At 58.4% G+C, this 20,328-nt stretch overlaps 1 protein-coding gene across 1 annotated transcript; it reads left to right on the top strand.

Annotated features, from left to right (window-relative positions):
• Window positions 1-663: 663 nt before the first annotated feature.
• Window positions 664-18,825, top strand: LOC144489540 (lipolysis-stimulated lipoprotein receptor-like; the record flags this gene model as incomplete). The annotated part of the gene is made up of 3 exons (XM_078207408.1): window positions 664-762; window positions 13,590-13,931; window positions 18,706-18,825. Coding segments are annotated over exons 1-3 (502 nt in total), but the record flags the coding sequence as incomplete, so codon positions are not given.
• Between the last annotated feature and the right edge of the window lie 1,503 nt (window positions 18,826-20,328).

Below are 20,328 nucleotides of genomic sequence, written 5' to 3'. Positions count from 1 at the left end.
CAGACAGGTTATGTCTGGGCTGGGTCTCCGTGAATCTATCCCAGTTACCTGCCTAGTCCCAGTTGCACATTCCCACTTGGCAGACACTGATCCTGGATTGGGATTTGCAAACACTGGCTGGCTGTGGACAGCACTGGGATTGAGTTCTCCCCTTTTGCTGATCCACTTTACTCTTTGGTTCCGCCTTTTGTAACGACAACTTCCAGCAACTACCTGCCGGCTTCTCCCATTCCCAGAGCCCAGGGGGGGAGGACATTGCCATTCAGCCAGAGCCCAGGCTCAGGACAGCTGGAGTGAGTCAGTGAAGGGGGGTGCCCTGCCCTGCTACAGACTCTGACCCAGCGTCCAGGGGAATACAGACTGCTCTGGGGGTCAGTGGTCCAGTTTGTGAACCTGTTGCTGAGTTAAACTCCCCTCTCTGCCTCCGATGATCTTGGCTGAGAGTGAACAAGGTGTTTGTGAAGATTTCCAGCTCAGTTCCTGCTCCTGGAGGTGTGGCTTTATCCAGTTTCTGCTCCCGGTGGTGTGGATTTATCCAGTTTCTGCTCCTGGAGGTGTGGATTTATCCAGTTTCTGCTCCTGGAGGTGTGGATTGTCCAGTTTCTGCTCCTGGAGGTGTGGATTGTCCAGTTCCTGCTCCTGGAGGTGTGGATTGTCCAGTTCCTGCTCCTGGAGGTGTGGATTGTCCAGTTTCTGCTCCTGGAGGGGAGGAAGCAGGAGAAATGATTTGGAGCTTGCTGGCAGCTATCACTGCCCTGGCAGGTAAGAAGCTACAAATGTCTGCACTGGAACCAGAGACTGAGCATACCTCGATCCCATTGTCCCTGAGCTTATTCACTGCGAAGCATAAGCCAGCTTCACCCCCCACCCCCCGGACTCCAACCCTGGCCGCAGTGACTTGTTGGTCAGTCTGCGGATTGAGTGGGCCTGGCTGTGAGTGAGGAAATCCCGGTGGGTGTGGGTCTCCCCCGAGGGTGGAGGTCTCCCCTGAGGGGTGGGGGCAGGGCGAGGGTGGGTGAACCTGGCTCATGGGCAGCTCCAGCTCCAGGCTGACAGTCACTGTGGCCCACTGGAGGAGTGTTACTCTGTCTGTGGGGTCATCCCTGGATAGATCAATACTGGAGCGGACAGCGGCATGTTCTTGCAAAGAGCTAGCATTTCTAGGAGAGGCTGAATGGCCTCTTCCTTTGCTCTATCGTTCTGAGAGGCAGGCAGGTTGACAGTGACTGGAGGGTTGGAGAAATTGTGGACCTTTAGATCTGGAAGATCTTTGTTGTGTTCGTCAGTGAGCAGTCTGGGAATGGAGCGATACAAACGATTGGTCTAGTTGGACCAAGGAGCGGCACAGGCTTGGAGGGCCGAAGGGCCTGTTTCCTTGCTGTACTGTTCTTTGTTCTTTGTGAGGCTGTCTCTGGGGGTGACGGTGGGGGTGAGGCTGTCTCTGGGGGTGACGGTGGGGGTGAGGCTGTCTCTGGGGGTGACGGTGGGGGTGAGGCTGTCTCTGGGGGTGAGGGGTGGGGGTGAGGCTGTCCCTGGGGGTGACGGTGGGGGAGAGGCTGTCTCTGGGGCTGAGGCTGTTTCTGGGGGTGATGGTGGGGGTGAGGCTGTCTCTGGGGGTGACGGTGGGGGTGAGGCTGTCTCTGGGGGTGGGGGTGAGGCTGTCTCTGGGGGTGACGGTGGGGGAGAGGCTGTCTCTGGGGCTGAGGCTGTCTCTGGGGGTGACGGTGGGGGTGAGGCTGTCTCTGGGGGTGAGGGGTGGGGGTAAGGCTGTCCCTGGGGGTGGGGGTGAGGCTGTCCCTGGGGGTGGGGGTGAGGCTGTCCCTGGGGGTGGGGGTGAGGCTGTCCCTGGGGGTGGGGGTGAGGCTGTCCCTGGGGGTGGGGGTGAGGCTGTCCCTGGGGGTGGGGGTGAGGCTGTCCCTGGGGGTGGGGGTGAGGCTGTCCCTGGGGGTGGGGGTGAGGCTGTCCCTGGGGGTGGGGGTGAGGCTGTCCCTGGGGGTGGGGGTGAGGCTGTCCCTGGGGGTGGGGGTGAGGCTGTCCCTGGGGGTGGGGGTGAGGCTGTCCCTGGGGGTGGGGGTGAGGCTGTCCCTGGGGGTGGGGGTGAGGCTGTCCCTGGGGGTGGGGGTGAGGCTGTCTCTGGGGGTGGGGGTGAGGCTGTCTCTGGGGGTGGGGGTGAGGCTGTCTCTGGGGGTGGGGGGAGGCTGTCTCTGGGAATGGGGGTGAGGCTGTCTCTGGGGGTGACGGTGGGGGTGAGGCTGTCTCTGGGGGTGAGGCTGTCTCTGGGGGTGACGGTGGGGGTGAGGCTGTCTCTGGGGGTGAGGCTGTCTCTGGGGGTGACGGTGGGGGTGAGGCTGTCTCTGGGGGTGAGGCTGTCCCTGGGGGTGGGGGTGGGGGAAGCTGGGGGAGATTTTGCCTCACATGCTGGTTGGAGTTTTCCCAGACAGTTGCAGACATTGTTGGCAGTGCCAGCGTGGAGGGGAGGTACAGATTCTGTGCCACCACTGGGAGTGATCCATTCGGGGAGAAAGACCTCCGGCAAATTGGAGGAAGCGGGTTGGGACAGGAAAAGCAGACAGGGTTAGTGGTGGGAACCACCTTAGAGAAGTCACCTTGGCTCCGCTTTCAGCTTCAGACCGTGGGCAATGCAGGAAGTGAGAATATTTACCCTGGAGATGGAGTTTCAAACCGATTCCCAGAAACAGGGAAACAAACTGAGGGGACACAGAAAATTCAGAATAAATCCCCTCTAACTCCCCACCCGTCTCCCCTCCCCTACCCCTCCCGCTCTCCCCTCTCCCCCCCCCCCCCCCCCGCTCTCCCTCTCCCCCACCCCCCGCTCTCCCTCTCCCCCCCCCGCTCTCCCTCTCCCCCCCCGCTCTCCCTCTCCTCCCCCCCCCGCTCTCCCTCTCCTCCCCCCCCCGCTCTCCCTCTCCCCCCCCCCCCGCTCTCCCTCTCCCCCCCCCCCGCTCTCCCTCTCCCCCCCCCCGCTCTCTCTCTCCTCCCCCGCCCGCTCTCCCTCTTTCCCCCCCCCCGCTCTCCCTCTCCCCCCCCGCTCTCCCTCTCCCCCCCCCGCTCTCCTCTTCCCCCCCCCCCCCCGCTCTCCCTCTCCCCCCCCCGCTCTCCCTCCCCCCCCCCCCGCTCTCCCTCCCCCCCCCCCCCGCTCTCCCTCCCCCCTCCCCCCCCGCTCTCCCTCTCCCCCCCCCGCTCTCCCTCTCCCCCCCCCGCTCTCCCTCTCCCCCCCCCCCGCTCTCCCTCTCCCCCCCCCCGCTCTCCCTCTCCCCCCCCGCTCTCCCTCTCCCCCCCCCGCTCTCCCTCTCCCCCCCCGCTCTCCCTCTCCCCCCCCCGCTCTCCCTCTCCCCCCCCCGCTCTCCCTCTCCCCCCCCCGCTCTCCCTCTCCCCCCCCCGCTCTCCCTCTCCCCCCCCCGCTCTCCCTCTCCCCCCCCCGCTCTCCCTCTCCCCCCCCGCTCTCCCTCTCCCCCCCCCGCTCTCCCTCTCCCCCCCCCGCTCTCCCTCTCCCCCCCCCCGCTCTCCCTCTCCCCCCCCCGCTCTCCCTCTCCCCCCCCCCGCTCTCCCTCTCCCCCCCCCGCTCTCCCTCTCCCCCCCCCGCTCTCCCTCTCCCCCCCCCCGCTCTCCCTCTCCCCCCCCCGCTCTCCCTCTCCCCCCCCGCTCTCCCTCTCCCCCCCCGCTCTCCCTCTCCCCCCCCGCTCTCCCTCTCCCCCCCCGCTCTCCCTCTCCCCCCCCGCTCTCCCTCTCCCCCCCCCGCTCTCCCTCTCCCCCCCCCGCTCTCCCTCTCCCCCCCCCGCTCTCCCTCTCCCCCCCCCGCTCTCCCTCTCCCCCCCCCGCTCTCCCTCTCCCCCCCCCGCTCTCCCTCTCCCCCCCCCGCTCTCCCTCTCCCCCCCCCGCTCTCCCTCTCCCCCCCCCGCTCTCCCTCTCCCCCCCCCGCTCTCCCTCTCCCCCCCCCGCTCTCCCTCTCCCCCCCCCGCTCTCCCTCTCCCCCCCCCGCTCTCCCTCTCCCCCCCCCGCTCTCCCTCTCCCCCCCCCGCTCTCCCTCTCCCCCCCCCGCTCTCCCTCTCCCCCCCCCGCTCTCCCTCTCCCCCCCCGCTCTCCCTCTCCCCCCCCCGCTCTCCCTCTCCCCCCCCCGCTCTCCCTCTCCCCCCCCCGCTCTCCCTCTCCCCCCCCCGCTCTCCCTCTCCCCCCCCCGCTCTCCCTCTCCCCCCCCCCGCTCTCCCTCTCCCCCCCCCGCTCTCCCTCTCCCCCCCCCGCTCTCCCTCTCCCCCCCCCCCGCTCTCCCTCTCCCCCCCCCGCTCTCCCTCTCCCCCCCCCGCTCTCCCTCTCCCCCCCCCGCTCTCCCTCTCCCCCCCCGCTCTCCCTCTCCCCCCCCCGCTCTCCCTCTCCCCCCCCGCTCTCCCTCTCCCCCCCCCGCTCTCCCTCTCCCCCCCCCGCTCTCCCTCTCCCCCCCCCGCTCTCCCTCTCCCCCCCCCGCTCTCCCTCTCCCCCCCCCGCTCTCCCTCTCCCCCCCCCGCTCTCCCTCTCCCCCCCCCGCTCTCCCTCTCCCCCCCCCGCTCTCCCTCTCCCCCCCCCGCTCTCCCTCTCCCCCCCCCGCTCTCCCTCTCCCCCCCCCGCTCTCCCTCTCCCCCCCCCGCTCTCCCTCTCCCCCCCCCGCTCTCCCTCTCCCCCCCCCGCTCTCCCTCTCCCCCCCCCGCTCTCCCTCTCCCCCCCCCGCTCTCCCTCTCCCCCCCCCGCTCTCCCTCTCCCCCCCCCGCTCTCCCTCTCCCCCCCCCGCTCTCCCTCTCCCCCCCCCGCTCTCCCTCTCCCCCCCCCGCTCTCCCTCTCCCCCCCCCGCTCTCCCTCTCCCCCCCCCGCTCTCCCTCTCCCCCCCCCGCTCTCCCTCTCCCCCCCCCGCTCTCCCTCTCCCCCCCCCGCTCTCCCTCTCCCCCCCCGCTCTCCCTCTCCCCCCCCCGCTCTCCCTCTCCCCCCCCGCTCTCCCTCTCCCCCCCCCGCTCTCCCTCTCCCCCCCCCGCTCTCCCTCTCCCCCCCCCGCTCTCCCTCTCCCCCCCCCGCTCTCCCTCTCCCCCCCCCGCTCTCCCTCTCCCCCCCCCGCTCTCCCTCTCCCCCCCCCGCTCTCCCTCTCCCCCCCCCGCTCTCCCTCTCCCCCCCCCGCTCTCCCTCTCCCCCCCCCGCTCTCCCTCTCCCCCCCCCGCTCTCCCTCTCCCCCCCCCGCTCTCCCTCTCCCCCCCCCCGCTCTCCCTCTCCCCCCCCCGCTCTCCCTCTCCCCCCCCCGCTCTCCCTCTCCCCCCCCGCTCTCCCTCTCCCCCCCCCGCTCTCCCTCTCCCCCCCCCGCTCTCCCTCTCCCCCCCCCGCTCTCCCTCTCCCCCCCCCGCTCTCCCTCTCCCCCCCCCGCTCTCCCTCTCCCCCCCCCGCTCTCCCTCTCCCCCCCCCGCTCTCCCTCTCCCCCCCCCGCTCTCCCCTCTCCCCCCCCCGCTCTCCCTCTCCCCCCCCCGCTCTCCCTCTCCCCCCCCCGCTCTCCCTCTCCCCCCCCCGCTCTCCCTCTCCCCCCCCCGCTCTCCCTCTCCCCCCCCCGCTCTCCCTCTCCCCCCCCCGCTCTCCCTCTCCCCCCCCCGCTCTCCCTCTCCCCCCCCCGCTCTCCCTCTCCCCCCCCCGCTCTCCCTCTCCCCCCCCCGCTCTCCCTCTCCCCCCCCCGCTCTCCCTCTCCCCCCCCCGCTCTCCCTCTCCCCCCCCCCGCTCTCCCTCTCCCCCCCCGCTCTCCCTCTCCCCCCCCCGCTCTCCCTCTCCCCCCCCCGCTCTCCCTCTCCCCCCCCCGCTCTCCCTCTCCCCCCCCCGCTCTCCCTCTCCCCCCCCCGCTCTCCCTCTCCCCCCCCCGCTCTCCCTCTCCCCCCCCCGCTCTCCCTCTCCCCCCCCCGCTCTCCCTCTCCCCCCCCCGCTCTCCCTCTCCCCCCCCGCTCTCCCTCTCCCCCCCCCGCTCTCCCTCTCCCCCCCCCGCTCTCCCTCTCCCCCCCCCGCTCTCCCTCTCCCCCCCCCGCTCTCCCTCTCCCCCCCCCGCTCTCCCTCTCCCCCCCCCGCTCTCCCTCTCCCCCCCCGCTCTCCCTCTCCCCCCCCCGCTCTCCCTCTCCCCCCCCCGCTCTCCCTCTCCCCCCCCCGCTCTCCCTCTCCCCCCCCCGCTCTCCCTCTCCCCCCCCCGCTCTCCCTCTCCCCCCCCCGCTCTCCCTCTCCCCCCCCCGCTCTCCCTCTCCCCCCCCCGCTCTCCCTCTCCCCCCCCCGCTCTCCCTCTCCCCCCCCCGCTCTCCCTCTCCCCCCCCCGCTCTCCCTCTCCCCCCCCCGCTCTCCCTCTCCCCCCCCCGCTCTCCCTCCCCCCCCCCCCCCCCGCTCTCCCTCTCCCCCCCCCCCCCCGCTCTCCCTCTCCCCCCCCCCCCCGCTCTCCCTCTCCCCCCCCCCCCCCCGCTCTCCCTCTGGGAACACTCTTTCTGAATCTACCCTGTCTAATCCTAAGAAGCTGATACAATGCTAATCCTTAAGGCCGGCTGTCCTTGTCCATCAGAATGTACATTAACAATCCTGCCTGGCCAGTTATTGCCCAGACTTGGACTTCTTATTGAGAAGGGAGAAAGATTTCAAAGGCTTTTTCTCAGGCTTGTGTTTTGACATGAGGCTTTCCCTCTATCTGCTGAATGAAGCTGGATTCTGATATCCGGGGACCAGAGGGTGACCAGGGGCCAGACAGGAACAAAGATCTTGTAAACCTCTAATGTCCTGGACAACTTCACAGTGAGATCGGCAGACCCCTTCTGCACAGCAAGATCCCAATGATACTGCCTCGTTAATCTGTTCGTCACGTTGTCTGAGGGACAATTTCAGAGACTTCAATTTCCCTGGTATGCGTACTGGAAGGTTCTTTGGAACAGTATGTAGATAGCCCAACTAGAGAGGGGGCTATACTGGATCTGGTTCTGGGAAATGAGCCCGGTCAGGTCGTCAAAGTTTCGGTAGGGGAACATGTGGCAAATAGTGACCACAACTCTGTTAACTTTAGGATAGTAATGGACAAGGACGAGTGTTGTCCTAAGGGTAGGGTGCTAAATTGGGGGAAGGCTAACTATAGCCAGATTAGGCAGGAATTGGTGGCCGCTGATTGGGAGAGGCAGTTCGGGGTAAGTCCACGTCTGGCATGTGGGAGTCTTTTAAGGAACTATTGATAAGGCTGCAGGACAGGCATGTGCCTGTAAAAAGGAAGGATAGGAAAGGTAGGATTCGAGAGCCGTGGATAACCAGGGAAATTGAGGATCTGATCAAAAAGAAAAGAGAGGCGTACGTTAAGTCCAGACAACTGAAAACAGATGGAGCTCTGGAGGAATACAGAGAGAGTAGGAAAGAACTCAAACGGGGAGTTAGAAGGGCAAAAAGAGGTCACGAGATGTTCTTGGCAGACAGGATTAAGGAGAATCCTAAGGCATGTTATTCATATGTTAGGAACAAAAAAGGTTGTCAGGGAAAAAGTCAGACCTCTCAGGGACAAAGGAGGGGAATTATGCTTAGAACCCAAAGGAATAGGGGAGATCCTAAATGAATACTTTGCATCGGTATTCACAAAGGAGAGGGAGTTGTTCACTGGGAGTGTCTCAGCGGGAGGTGTTGACCCGTTAGAGAGAATCTCCATTACAAGGGAGGAAGGGTTAAAGAGAATCCTAAGGCGTTCTATAGGTATGTCAAGAACAGAAGGTTGGTTAGGGCAAGTTTAGGGCCAGTTATAGATGGCAGAGGGAAGTTATGTGTGGAACCGGAGGAGATTGGTGAAGCATTGAACCAATATTTCTCTTCGGTGTTCACGCAAGGGGACATGAATATAGCTGAGGAGGACACTGGGTTGCAAGGGAGTAGAATAGACAGCATTACAGTTGATAAGGAGGATGTGCAGGATATTCTGGAGGGTCTGAAAATAGATAAATCCCCTGGTCCGGATGGGATTTATCCAAGGATTCTCTGGGAGGCAAGAGAAGTGATTGCAGAGCCTCTGGCTCTGATCTTCAGGTCGTCGTTGGCCTCTGGTATAGTACCAGAAGATTGGAGGTTAGCGAATGTTGTCCCATTGTTTAAGAAGGGGAACAGAGACTTCCCCGGGAATTATAGACCGGTGAGTCTCACTTCTGTTGTCGGCAAGATGTTGGAAAAAATTATAAGGGATAGGATTTATAGTTATTTGGAGAGTAATGAATTGATAGGTGATAGTCAGCATGGTTTTGTGGCAGGTAGGTCGTGCCTTACTAACCTTATTGAGTTTTTTGAGAAAGTGACCAAGGAGGTGGATGGGGGCAAGGCAGTGGACGTGGTATATATGGATTTTAGTAAGGCGTTTGATAAGGTTCACCATGGTAGGCTTCTGCAGAAAATGCAGATGTATGGGATTGGGGGTGATCTAGGAAATTGGATCAGGAATTGGCTAGCGGATAGGAAACAGAGGGTGGTGGTTGATAGTAAATATTCATCATGGAGTGCGGTTACAAGTGGTGTACCTCAGGGATCTGTTTTGGGGCCACTGCTGTTTGTAATATTTATTAATGATCTGGATGAGGGTATAGTTGGGTGGATTAGCAAATTTGCTGATGACACCAAAGTCGGTGGTGTGGTAGACAGTGAGGAAGGGTGTCGTAGTTTGCAGGAAGACTTAGACAGGTTGCAAAGTTGGGCCGAGAGGTGGCGGATGGAGTTTAATGCGGAGAAGTGTGAGGTAATTCACTTTGGTAGGAATAACAGATGTGTTGAGTATAGGGCTAACGGGAGGACTTTGAATAGTGTGGAGGAGCAGAGGGATCTAGGTGTATGTGTGCATAGATCCCTGAAAGTTGGGAATCAAGTAGATAAGGTTGTTAAGAAGGCATATGGTGTCTTGGCGTTTATTGGTAGGGGGATTGAATTTAGGAGTCGTAGCGTTATGTTGCAACTGTACACAACTCTGGTGCGGCCGCACTTGGAGTACTGTGTGCAGTTCTGGTCCCCACATTACAGGAAGGATGTGGAGGCTTTGGAGAGGGTGCAGAGGAGGTTTACCAGGATGTTGCCTGGTATGGAGGGGAGATCCTATGAGGAGAGGCTGAGGGATTTGGGATTGTTTTCGCTGGAAAGGCGGCGGCTAAGAGGGGATCTTATTGAAACATATAAGATGATTAGAGGTTTAGATAGGGTGGATAGTGATAGCCTTTTTCCTCTGATGGAGAAATCCAGCACGAGGGGGCATGGCTTTAAATTGAGGGGGGGTAGTTATAGAACCGATGTCAGGGGTAGGTTCTTTACCCAGAGGGTGGTGAGGGATTGGAATGCCCTGCCAGCATCAGTAGTAAATGCGCCTAGTTTGGGGGTGTTTAAGAGATCCGTAGATAGGTTCATGGACGAAAAGAAATTGGTTTAGGTTGGAGGGTCACAGTTTTTTTTTAACTGGTCGGTGCAACATCGTGGGCCGAAGGGCCTGTTCTGCGCTGTAATGTTCTATGTTCTATGAAGTGTTAGGTTTTTTAGGTAACATTAAAACTGACAAATCCCCAGGGCCTGATGGCATCTACCCGAGCCTGCTCAGGGAGACAAGAGATCTAATTGCTGGGCCTCTGATGGAAATCTTTGTCTCTTCATTGGACAAGGTGAGGTCCCTGAGGATTGGAGGATAGCAAATGTGGTACCGTTATTTAAGAAGGGTAGCAGGGATAACCAGGGTAATTATAGGTCAGTGAGCTTGACGTCCGTGGTAGGGAAGTTGTTGGAGAGGATTCTTAGAGACAGGATGTATGTGCATTTAGAATGGAACAATCTCATTAGTGACAGACAGCATGGTTTTGTAAGAGGGAGGTTGTGCCTTACAAATTTGGTGGAGTTTTTTGAGGAAGTGACAAAAACGGTTGACGAAGGAAGGGCCGTGGATGTCGTCTACATGGATTTCAGTGAGGCATTTGACAAAGTCCCTCATGGCAGGTTGGTTAAGAAGGTTAAGTCTCATGGGATACAAGGAGAGGTGGCTAGATGGGTAGAAAACTGGCTTGGCCACAGGAAGAAGTTTTAAACTTCTTACTGTGTTCACCCCAGTACAACGCCGGCATCTCCACATCTTGGCCACAGGACACAGAGGGTAGCAGTCGAAGGGCCTTTTTCCGGCTGGAGGTCTCTCTGTACTGGGACCTCTGCTATTTGTGATATATATAAATGATTTGGAAGAAGGTATAACTGGTGTTATCAGCAAGTTTGTGGATGACACGAAGATGGCTGGACTTGCAGATAGTGATGAACATTGTCGGACAATACAGCAGGATATAGATAGGCTGGAAAATTGGGCGGAGAAATGGCAGATGGAATTTAATCCAAATTGGTGGATGTTGATTGGGAGAGGATGTTCGAGGGTATGTCCACGTCTGGCATGTGGGAGTTTTTTAAGGAACTATTGATAAGGCTGCAGGATAGGCATGTGCCTGTAAAAAGGAAAGATAGGATTCGAGAGCCGTGGATAACGAGGGGAATTGAGGATCTGATTAAAATGAAAAGGGAGGCGTACGTTAAGTCCAGGCAACAGAAAACAGATGGAGCTCTGGAGGAATACAGAGAGAGTAGGAAAGAACTCAAACGGGGAGTTAGAAGGGCAAAAAGAGGTCACGAGATGTTCTTGGCAGGCAGGATTAAGGAGAATCCTAAGGCATTCTATCCATACGTTAGGAACAAAAGAGTTGTCAGGGAGAAAATCGGACCTCTCAGGGACAAAGGAGGGGAATTATGCATAGAACCCAAAGGAATAGGGGAGATCCTAAATGAATACTTTGCATCGGTATTCACGAAGGAGAGGGGCGTGTTAACCGGGAGTGTCTCGGAGGGAGGTGTTGACCCGTTAGAGAAAATCTCCATTACAAGAGAGGAAGTGTTAGGTTTTTTAGGGAACATTAAAACTGACAAAGCCCCAGGGCCTGATGGCATCTATCCTCGACTGCTCAGGGAGACGAGAGGTGAAATTGCTGGGCCTCTGACGGAAATCTTTGCCGCTTCTTTGGACACGGGTGAGGTCCCTGAGGATTGGAGGATAGCGAATGTGGTCCCGTTGTTTAAGAAGGGTAGCAGGGATAACCCAGGAAATTATAGACCGGTGAGTTTGACGTCCGTGGTAGGGAAGTTGTTGGAGAGGATTCTTAGAGACAGGATGTATGTGCATTTAGAACGGAACAATCTCATTAGTGACAGACAGCATGGTTTTGTAAGAGGGAGGTCGTGCCTTACAAATTTTTTGGAGTTTTTTGAGGAAGTGACAAAAACAGTTGATGAAGGAAGGGCCGTGGATGTTGTCTATATGGATTTCAGTAAGGCATTTGACAAAGTCCCACATGGCAGGTTGGTTCAGAAGGTTAAGTCTCATGGGATACAAGGAGAAGTGACTAGATGGGTGGAGAACTGGCTTGGCCATAGGAGACAGAGGGTAGTGGTCAAAGGGTCTTTTTCCGGCTGGAGGTCTGTGACCAGTGGTGTTCCGCAGGGCTCTGTACTGGGACCTCTGCTATTTGTGATATATATATAAATGATTTGGAAGAAGGTGTAACTGGTGTAATCAGCAAGTTTGCGGATGACACGAAGATGGCTGGACTTGCGGATAGCGAAGAGCATTGTCGGGCAATACAGCAGGATATAGATAGGCTGGAAAATTGGGCGGAGAGGTGGCAGATGGAGTTTAATCCGGATAAATGCAAAGTGATGCATTTTAGAACATAGAACATAGAACAGTACAGCACAGAACAGGCCCTTCGGCCCACGATGTTGTGCCGAGCTTTATCTGAAACCAAGATCAAGCTATCCCACTCCCTATCATCCTGGTGTGCTCCATGTGCCTATCCAATAACAGCTTAAATGTTCCTAAAGTGTCTGACTCCACTATCACTGCAGGCAGTCCACTCCACACCCCAACCACTCTCTGCATAAAGAACCTACCTCTGATATCCTTCCTGTATCTCCCACCACGAACCCTATAGTTATGCCCCCTTGTAATAGCTCCATCCACCCGAGGAAATAGTCTTTGAACGTTCACTCTATCTATCCCCTTCATCATTTTATAAACCTCTATTAAGTCTCCCCTCAGCCTCCTCCGCTCCAGAGAGAACAGCCCTAGCTCCCTCAACCTTTCCTCATAAGACCTACCCATTTTGGAAGAAATAATGTAGGGAGGAGTTATACAATAAATGGCAGAGTCATCAGGAGTATAGAAACACAGAGGGACCTAGGTGTGCAAGTCCACAAATCCTTGAAGGTGGCAACACAAGTGGAGAAGGTGGTGAAGAAGGCATATGGTATGCTTGCCTTTATAGGACGGGGTATAGAGTATAAAAGCTGGAGTCTGATGATGCAGCTGTATAGAACGCTGGTTAGGCCACATTTGGAGTACTGCGTCCAGTTCTGGTCGCCGCACTACCAGAAGGACGTGGAGGCATTAGAGAGAGTGCAGAGAAGGTTTACCAGGATGTTGCCTGGTATGGAGGGTCTTAGCTATGAGGAGAGATTGGGTAAACTGGGCTTGTTCTCCATAGAAAGATGGAGAATGAGGGGAGATCTAATAGAGGTGTACAAGATTATGAAGGGTATAGATAGGGTGGACAGTGGGAAGCTTTTTCCCAGGTCGGAGGTGACGATCACGAGGGGTCACAGGCTCAAGGTGAGAGGGGCGAAGTATAACTCAGATATCAGAGGGACGTTTTTTACACAGAGTGTGGTGGGGGCCTGGAATGTGCTGCCAAGTAGGGTGGTGGAGGCAGGCACGCTGACATCGTTTAAGACTTACCTGGATAGTCACATGAGCAGCCTGGGAATGGAGGGATACAAACGAATGGTCTAGTTGGACCAATGAGCGGCACAGGCTTGGAGGGCCGAAGGGCCTGTTTCCTGTGCTGTACTGTTCTTTGCTCTTTGGCAAGTGACTCCAGAACGTTGGGGAAATCGGAAATACAATAAAAGCAAAATACCGTGGATGCTGGAAATCAGACATAAAGACACAAAATGCCGGTTAAACTCAGCAGGCCTGGCAGTGTCTGTGGGGAGAGGAACAGAGTTAATGTTTTGAGTCTGATAGATTTTGAGCTATTTACTCATCTTGCAATCTGCTGAAAAGTGGGATGTTTGAAACCTCTCTGGGGACAGGGAGGAGAAGCTTTGGGATAAACCTTGCTGGGAGAGGTGGGAGAAACAGTCATCCAGACTGGGCAGCTTGATCTCACCATTGTGATTGGGTGGATAATTTGTTTTGCTGTCGCAACATGTCCCAGATTTCCTCACAATTCTGCTGTTGACTAAAACGCTCCCTCAGCGCTGACTCACCCGTCTGGAGCTCTCTGTGTGATACGCACTAAACCACACCCTGATACTGACTGCAGCAAACAAGTCATTCCACAAACTCCTGTTAGAAACCACTGATAAGGAGGTTGGGGGGGGGAGGGGGTACAATTCACCAGGTACTGGGCTGGTGAGGAGGGTGGGGAATGTACTGGGACACAAAGTCTTCGGCACCCTGGGGTGCTCTATGGCTGGCTGATTTTGGTGATGCTATCTTTATTGGATCTTTCTGTGCTCTGCAGGATTCTCCGCAGCGATCCAGGTGACGGTTCAAAATCCTTGGAATGTTGTGCTTCTCTTCCAGCACGTTGTCCTGAAATGTAACTATGACACCTCGAGCACACAACCACCAATGGTTGTTTGGAAATACAAGTCTTACTGTCGCGATCGAATTCTGGACGCCTTTAACCCCAGCAGCACCGACAACCAAATCAATGACCAGCTCCAGCAAGCTGACCCCAACTATGACCCGTACGTCAACTGTCCGGACAGCTCTCGCACTGTCCGAGTTGTTGCCTCCAAACTGGGCAAAGCCGTGACGCTGGAAGATTACTATCAGGGGCGTAAAATAACCATCATCAATGGTAAACACAACTTACAAGAATTGAAGCAGAAACAGTGGGGGGGAGGGGAATAGGGGGGCAGGGGAGGAGGTGGGGTGCAGGGGGGATGTGTGGGGGGGTGGTAGGGAATAAACTCCAGTGAATACAGGCCTGGTCGACCCAATCTCTCCCCGTACGACAATCCCCCATTCCAGGAATCACTCTGGTGAACCTTTGCTGTGCTCCCTCCGTTACAAGTATGTCCTTAAAGAAGGGGACCAAAACTGCACAGAATACAGGGCTGGTCTCACCAAGGCCCTGTACAGCTGAAGTATCTTGCTCCTGTACTCAAGTCCTCTTGCAATGGAGGGCAACATATGATTTGCCTTCCTAACTGCTTGCTGTATCTGCACACTTGCTTTTAATGACTGGTATACTGGTACACCCAGGTCCCTTTGTACATCAACATTTCCCAATCTCATTATTTAACCAATACTCTGCTGTTCTGTTTCTCTGTCTGATGTGGATAACTTCATAGTTATCCACGTTATACTGTACGTGCCGTGTCTTTGCCACTCCCTGACCTCTTCCTTGGATCTAATACTAGAGTATTAATTTCCATCTCTCCATCGTGATGAAAAGTTCTATCACGTTATTGTTACTCATTCCCAAGGGGTCTCGCCACAGCTCGATTACCAATGATTCCTTTCTCATTACACAACACCCAGTCTAGGATGCCCTGGTCTGTAGTTGGCCCTCAATGTACTAGTCCCGGAAAACATCACCTTTAGAGTTTGGGAGTCTAAATACAACTCCCACCAGTGGTTTTGCCCCTTGGTGTTTCTCATCTCTACCCATGCAGAGAAATAGAGAAGCAGGAGGAGGCCATTCGGCCCTTCCAGCTGCTCCACCATTCATTTTGATCATGGCTGATCATCGAATTCAATATCCTGATCCCCCCCTTCCCCCCCCATATCCCTCGATCCCTTTAGCCCCAAGAGCGAAATCTAATTTCTTCCTGAAATCACACAACGTTTTGGCCTCAACTACTTTCTGTGGGAGTGAATTCCACACATTCACCACCCTCTGGGTGAAGAAATTTCTCCTCACCTCAGTTCTAAAAGGTTTACCCCTTATCCTCAAACTATGACCCCTAGTTCTGGACTCCCCCACCATCGGGAACATTCTTTCTGAATCAACCCTGTTGGAATTTTAAGTTTCTATGAGATCCCCTCTCATTATTCTAAACTCCAGTGAATATAATCCTAACCCACTTAGTCTCTCCTCATATGACAGACCTGCCATTCCAGGAATCAGCCTGGGAAACCTTCGCTGTACTCCCTCTATCGCAAGGGCATCCTTCCTCAGATAAGGAGACCAAAACTGCACACAATACTCCAGGTGTGGCCTCACCAACGCCCTGTACAATTGCAGCAAAACATCCCAATCCCTATACTCCAATCCTCTCGCTATGAAGGCCAACATACCATTCACCTTCTTTACTGCCTGCTGTACCTGCGCGCCTGCTTTCAGCAACTGATGCACGAGGACTCCAAGGTCTCGCTGAGTATCCACCTCTCTCAATTTACACCCATTCAAGTAATAATCTGTCTTCCTATTATTGCTACCAAAGTGGATAACCTCACATTTATCCACATTATACTGCATCTGCCATGCAGATACCCACACACTCAGCCTGTCCAAATCACGCTGAAGCATCTCTGCATCCTCCTCACACAGCTCACCCTCCCACCCAACTTTATATCATCTGCAAATGTGGAAATAATACAAAGAACAGTACAGCACAGGAACAGGCCATTCGGCCCTCCAATCCTGCGCCGATCGCGTTGTCCTATCCAGACCAACTGTATCTCTCTATTCCCTGACTGTTCATGTGTCTGTCCAGGTAAGTCTTAAATGTGGCTAACGTGTCTGCCTCAACCCCCTCACTTGGCATCACATTCCAGACCCCCACCACCCTCTGTGTGAAAACTTCCCCCGCACATCTCCACTGAACCTTCCCCCCCTTACAAAGAACAAAGAAAATTACAGCACAGGAACAGGCCCTTCGGCCCTCCAAGCCTGCGCTGACCAACTGAACTAAAACCCCCTACCCTTCCGGGGTCCATATCCCTCTATTCCCATCCTATTCATGTATTTGTCAAAACGCCCCTTAAAAGTCACTACCGTATCCGCTTCCGCTACCTCCCCCGACAGCGAGTTCCAGGCACCCATGACTCTGTGTAAAAAATCTGCCTCGTACATCTCCTTTAAACCTTGCCCCTCGCACCTTAAACCTGTGCCCCCTAGTAATTGATTCTTCCACTCTGGGGAAAAAGCTTCTGACTAGCCACTCTGTCCATGCCTCTCATAATCTTGTAGACTTCTATCAGGTCTCCCCTCAACCTCCGTCCCTCCAGTGAGAACAAACCAAGTTTCTCCAACCTCTCCTCATAGCTAATGCCCTCCATACCAGGCAACATCCTGGTAAATCTTTTCTGTACCCTCTCCAAAGCCTCCACATCCTTCTGGTAGTGTGGCGACCAGAATTGAACACTATATTCCAAGTGCGGCCTCACTAAGGTTCTATAAAGCTGCAACATGACTTGCCAATTTTTAAACTCAATACCCCGGCCAATGAAGGCAAGCATGCCGTATGCCTTCTTGACTACCTTCTCCACCTGCGTTGCCACTTTCAGTGACCTGTGTACCTGTACACCCAGATCCCTCTGCCTGTCAATACTCTTAAGGGTTCTGCCATTTCCTGTATATTTCCTATCTGTATTAGACCTTCAACTTGTGCCCCCTTGTAATTGTCATTTCTGCCCTTGGAAAAAGCTTCCAACTGTTCACCCTATCGACACCTCTCATAATTTTATAAACTTCTATCAGGTCGCCCCTCAGGGAGAACTATCCCAGTTTATTCAATCTCTCCTCACAGCTAATACCCTCCATACTGGGCAACATCCTGGTAAACCTGTTCTGTACTCTCTCCAAAGCCTCCACATCCTTCTGGTAGTGTGGTGACCAGAACTGGACGCAGTATTCCAAATGTGGCCCAACCAATGTTTTATATAACTAGAACATAGAACATAGAACAGTGCAGCACAGAACAGGCCCTTCGGCCCACGATGTTGTGCCGAGCTTTATCTGATTCCAAGATCAAGCTATCCCACTCCCTATCATCCTGGTGTGCTCCATGTGCCTATCCAATAACCGCTTAAATGTTCCTAAAGTGTCTGACTCCACGATCACTGCAGGCAGTCCATTCCACACCCCAACCACTCTCTGCGTAAAGAACCTACCTCTGATATCCTTCCTGTATCTCCCACCATGAACCCTATAGTTATGCCCCCTTGTAATAGCTCCACCCACCCGAGGAAATAGTCTTTGAACGTTCACTCTATCTATCCCCTTCATCATTTTATAAACCTCTATTAAGTCTCCCCTCAACCTCCTCCGCTCCAGAGAGAACAGCCCTAGCTCCCTCAACCTTTCCTCATAAGACCTACCCTCCAAACCAGGCAGCATCCTGGTAAATCTCCTCTGCACTCTTTCCAGCGCTTCCACATCCTTCTTATAGTGAGGTGACCAGAACTGCACACAATATTCCAAATGTGGTCTCTCCAAGGTCCTGTACAGTTGCAGCATAACCGCACGGCTCTTAAACTCCAACCCCCTGTAAATAAAAGCTAACACACTATCGGCCTTCTTCACAGCTCTATCCACTTGAGTGGCAACCTTTAGAGATGTGGATATGAACCCCAAGATCTCTCTGTTCCTCCACAGTCTTCAGAACCCTACCTTTGACCCTGAATTCCACATTTAAATTAGTCCTACCAAAATGAATCACCTCACATTTATCAGGGTTAAACTCCATCTGCCATTTTTCAGCCCAGCTTTGCATCCTATCTATGTCTCTTTGCCGCCTACAACAGCCCTCCACCTCATCCACTACTCCACCAATCTTGGTGTCATCAGCAAATTTACTGATCCACCCTTCAGCCCCCTCCTCTAAGTCATTAATAAAAATCACAAAGAGCAGAGGACCAAGCACTGATCCCTGCGGCACTCCGCTAGCAACCTGCCTCCAATCCGAAAATTTTCCATCCACCACCACCCTCTGTCTTCGATCAGACAGCCAGTTACCTATCCAATCGGCTGTAACATAATTTGCCAACTTTTATACTCGATGCCCCGTCTGATGAAGGCAAGTATGCCACATACTTTCTTCACCACCTTTTCCAACTGTTGAGGATCTGTGGACCTGTACTCCCAGATCTCTCTGTGTGTCTGTGCCCCTGATGGTTCTGCCATTTACTGAATACATTCAGTTCCCTCTTCCAAATCATTAATATCTCATGTGAACAGTTGGGGTCCCAGCACAGATCCCTGTGGAACCCCACTAGTTACTGACTGCCAATCAGAAAAATACCCATTTATGCCCACTCTTTGCTTCCTATCCGCTAACCAGCTTTCTATTCATTCAAGACATTACCCACAATCCCATGTGCTTTAACTTTACATAGCGGGCTGTTATGTGAGACCTTGTTGAAAACGTTCTGAAAGTCTAAATAAACCACATCCACTGGTTCTCCTCGGTCAACTCTTACTAGTTACATCCTCAAAGTACACCCCCCCTGCCCCCCGGATAGGGCCGCGTGAACCGCCCCCCCCCCCCCCGCCCCTCCCCCCAACCGTGGTTTCTCTGTGACTTGGTCTGTTTGGCTGCAACGTTACATTTCAGAAGGAGCAGAACCTGGTTGGGAGCTTTGTATTCTATCACTTGTTTGATTCACCTTTCTGTCTGATCCAGAAGCTGACCTCAGTATCGAACAGACAGCTTGGGGTGACAGTGGGGTTTATTACTGCACAGTGAACGCCTTCGGAGATATGGCTGGAAATAACGAAGCTTACGCAGAACTGCTTGTCCTCGGTACGTATCTCGCCCTGCTTGGACGGACCCTCGCCCCGCGCCCGCCCGGACCCTCGCCCCGCGCCCGCCCGGACCCTCGCCCCGCGCCCGCCCGGACCCTCGCCCCGCGCCCGCCCGGACCCTCGCCCCGCGCCTGCCCGGACCCTCGCCCCGCCCGGACCCTCGCCTCGCACCCGCCCGGACCCTCGCCCCGCGCCCGCCCGGACCCTCGCCCCGCGCCCGCCCGGACCCTCGCCCCGCGCCCGCCCGGACCCTCGCCCCGCGCCCGCCCGGACCCTCGCCCCGCGCCCGCCCGGACCCTCGCCCCGCGCCCGCCCGGACCCTCGCCCCGCGCCCGCCCGGACCCTCGCCCCGCGCCCGCCCGGACCCTCGCCCCGCGCCCGCCCGGACCCTCGCCCCGCGCCCGCCCGGACCCTCGCCCCGCGCCCGCCCGGACCCTCGCCCCGCGCCCGCCCGGACCCTCGCCCCGCGCCCGCCCGGACCCTCGCCCCGCGCCCGCCCGGACCCTCGCCCCGCGCCCGCCCGGACCCTCGCCCCGCGCCCGCCCGGACCCTCGCCCCGCGCCCGCCCGGACCCTCGCCCCGCGCCCGCCCGGACCCTCGCCCCGCGCCCGCCCGGACCCTCGCCCCGCGCCCGCCCGGACCCTCGCCCCGCGCCCGCCCGGACCCTCGCCCCGCGCCCGCCCGGACCCTCGCCCCGCGCCCGCCCGGACCCTCGCCCCGCGCCCGCCCGGACCCTCGCCCCGCGCCCGCCCGGACCCTCGCCCCGCGCCCGCCCGGACCCTCGCCCCGCGCCCGCCCGGACCCTCGCCCCGCGCCCGCCCGGACCCTCGCCCCGCGCCCGCCCGGGCCCTCGCCCCGCGCCCGCCCGGGCCCTCGCCCCGCGCCCGCCCGGGCCCTCGCCCCGCGCCCGCCCGGGCCCTCGCCCCGCGCCCGCCCGGGCCCTCGCCCCGCGCCCGCCCGGGCCCTCGCCCCGCGCCCGCCCGGGCCCTCGCCCCGCGCCCGCCCGGGCCCTCGCCCCGCGCCCGCCCGGGCCCTCGCCCCGCGCCCGCCCGGGCCCTCGCCCCGCGCCCGCCCGGGCCCTCGCCCCGCGCCCGCCCGGGCCCTCGCCCCGCGCCCGCCCGGGCCCTCGCCCCGCGCCCGCCCGGGCCCTCGCCCCGCGCCCGCCCGGGCCCTCGCCCCGCGCCCGCCCGGTCCCTCGCCCCGCGCCCGCCCGGTCCCTCGCCCCGCGCCCGCCCGGTCCCTCGCCCCGCGCCCGCCCGGTCCCTCGCCCCGCGCCCGCCCGGTCCCTCGCCCCGCGCCCGCCCGCCGGCCCCGCCCCGCGCCCGCGCCCGCGCCGGTCCCTCGCCCCGCGCCCGCCCGGTCCCTCGCCCCGCGCCCGCCCGGTCCCTCGCCCCGCGCCCGCCCGGTCCCTCGCCCCGCGCCCGCCCGGTCCCTCGCCCCGCGCCCGCCCGGTCCCTCGCCCCGCGCCCGCCCGGTCCCTCGCCCCGCGCCCGCCCGGTCC

The sequence above is a fragment of the Mustelus asterias genome, unplaced genomic scaffold (assembly GCF_964213995.1).
Source record: "Mustelus asterias unplaced genomic scaffold, sMusAst1.hap1.1 HAP1_SCAFFOLD_2296, whole genome shotgun sequence".
In the NCBI taxonomy this organism is placed as follows: Eukaryota; Metazoa; Chordata; class Chondrichthyes; order Carcharhiniformes; family Triakidae; genus Mustelus; species Mustelus asterias.
The sequence above is the reverse complement of the archived record's forward strand: the minus strand, read 5'-3'. Positions and strand labels throughout refer to the sequence as shown.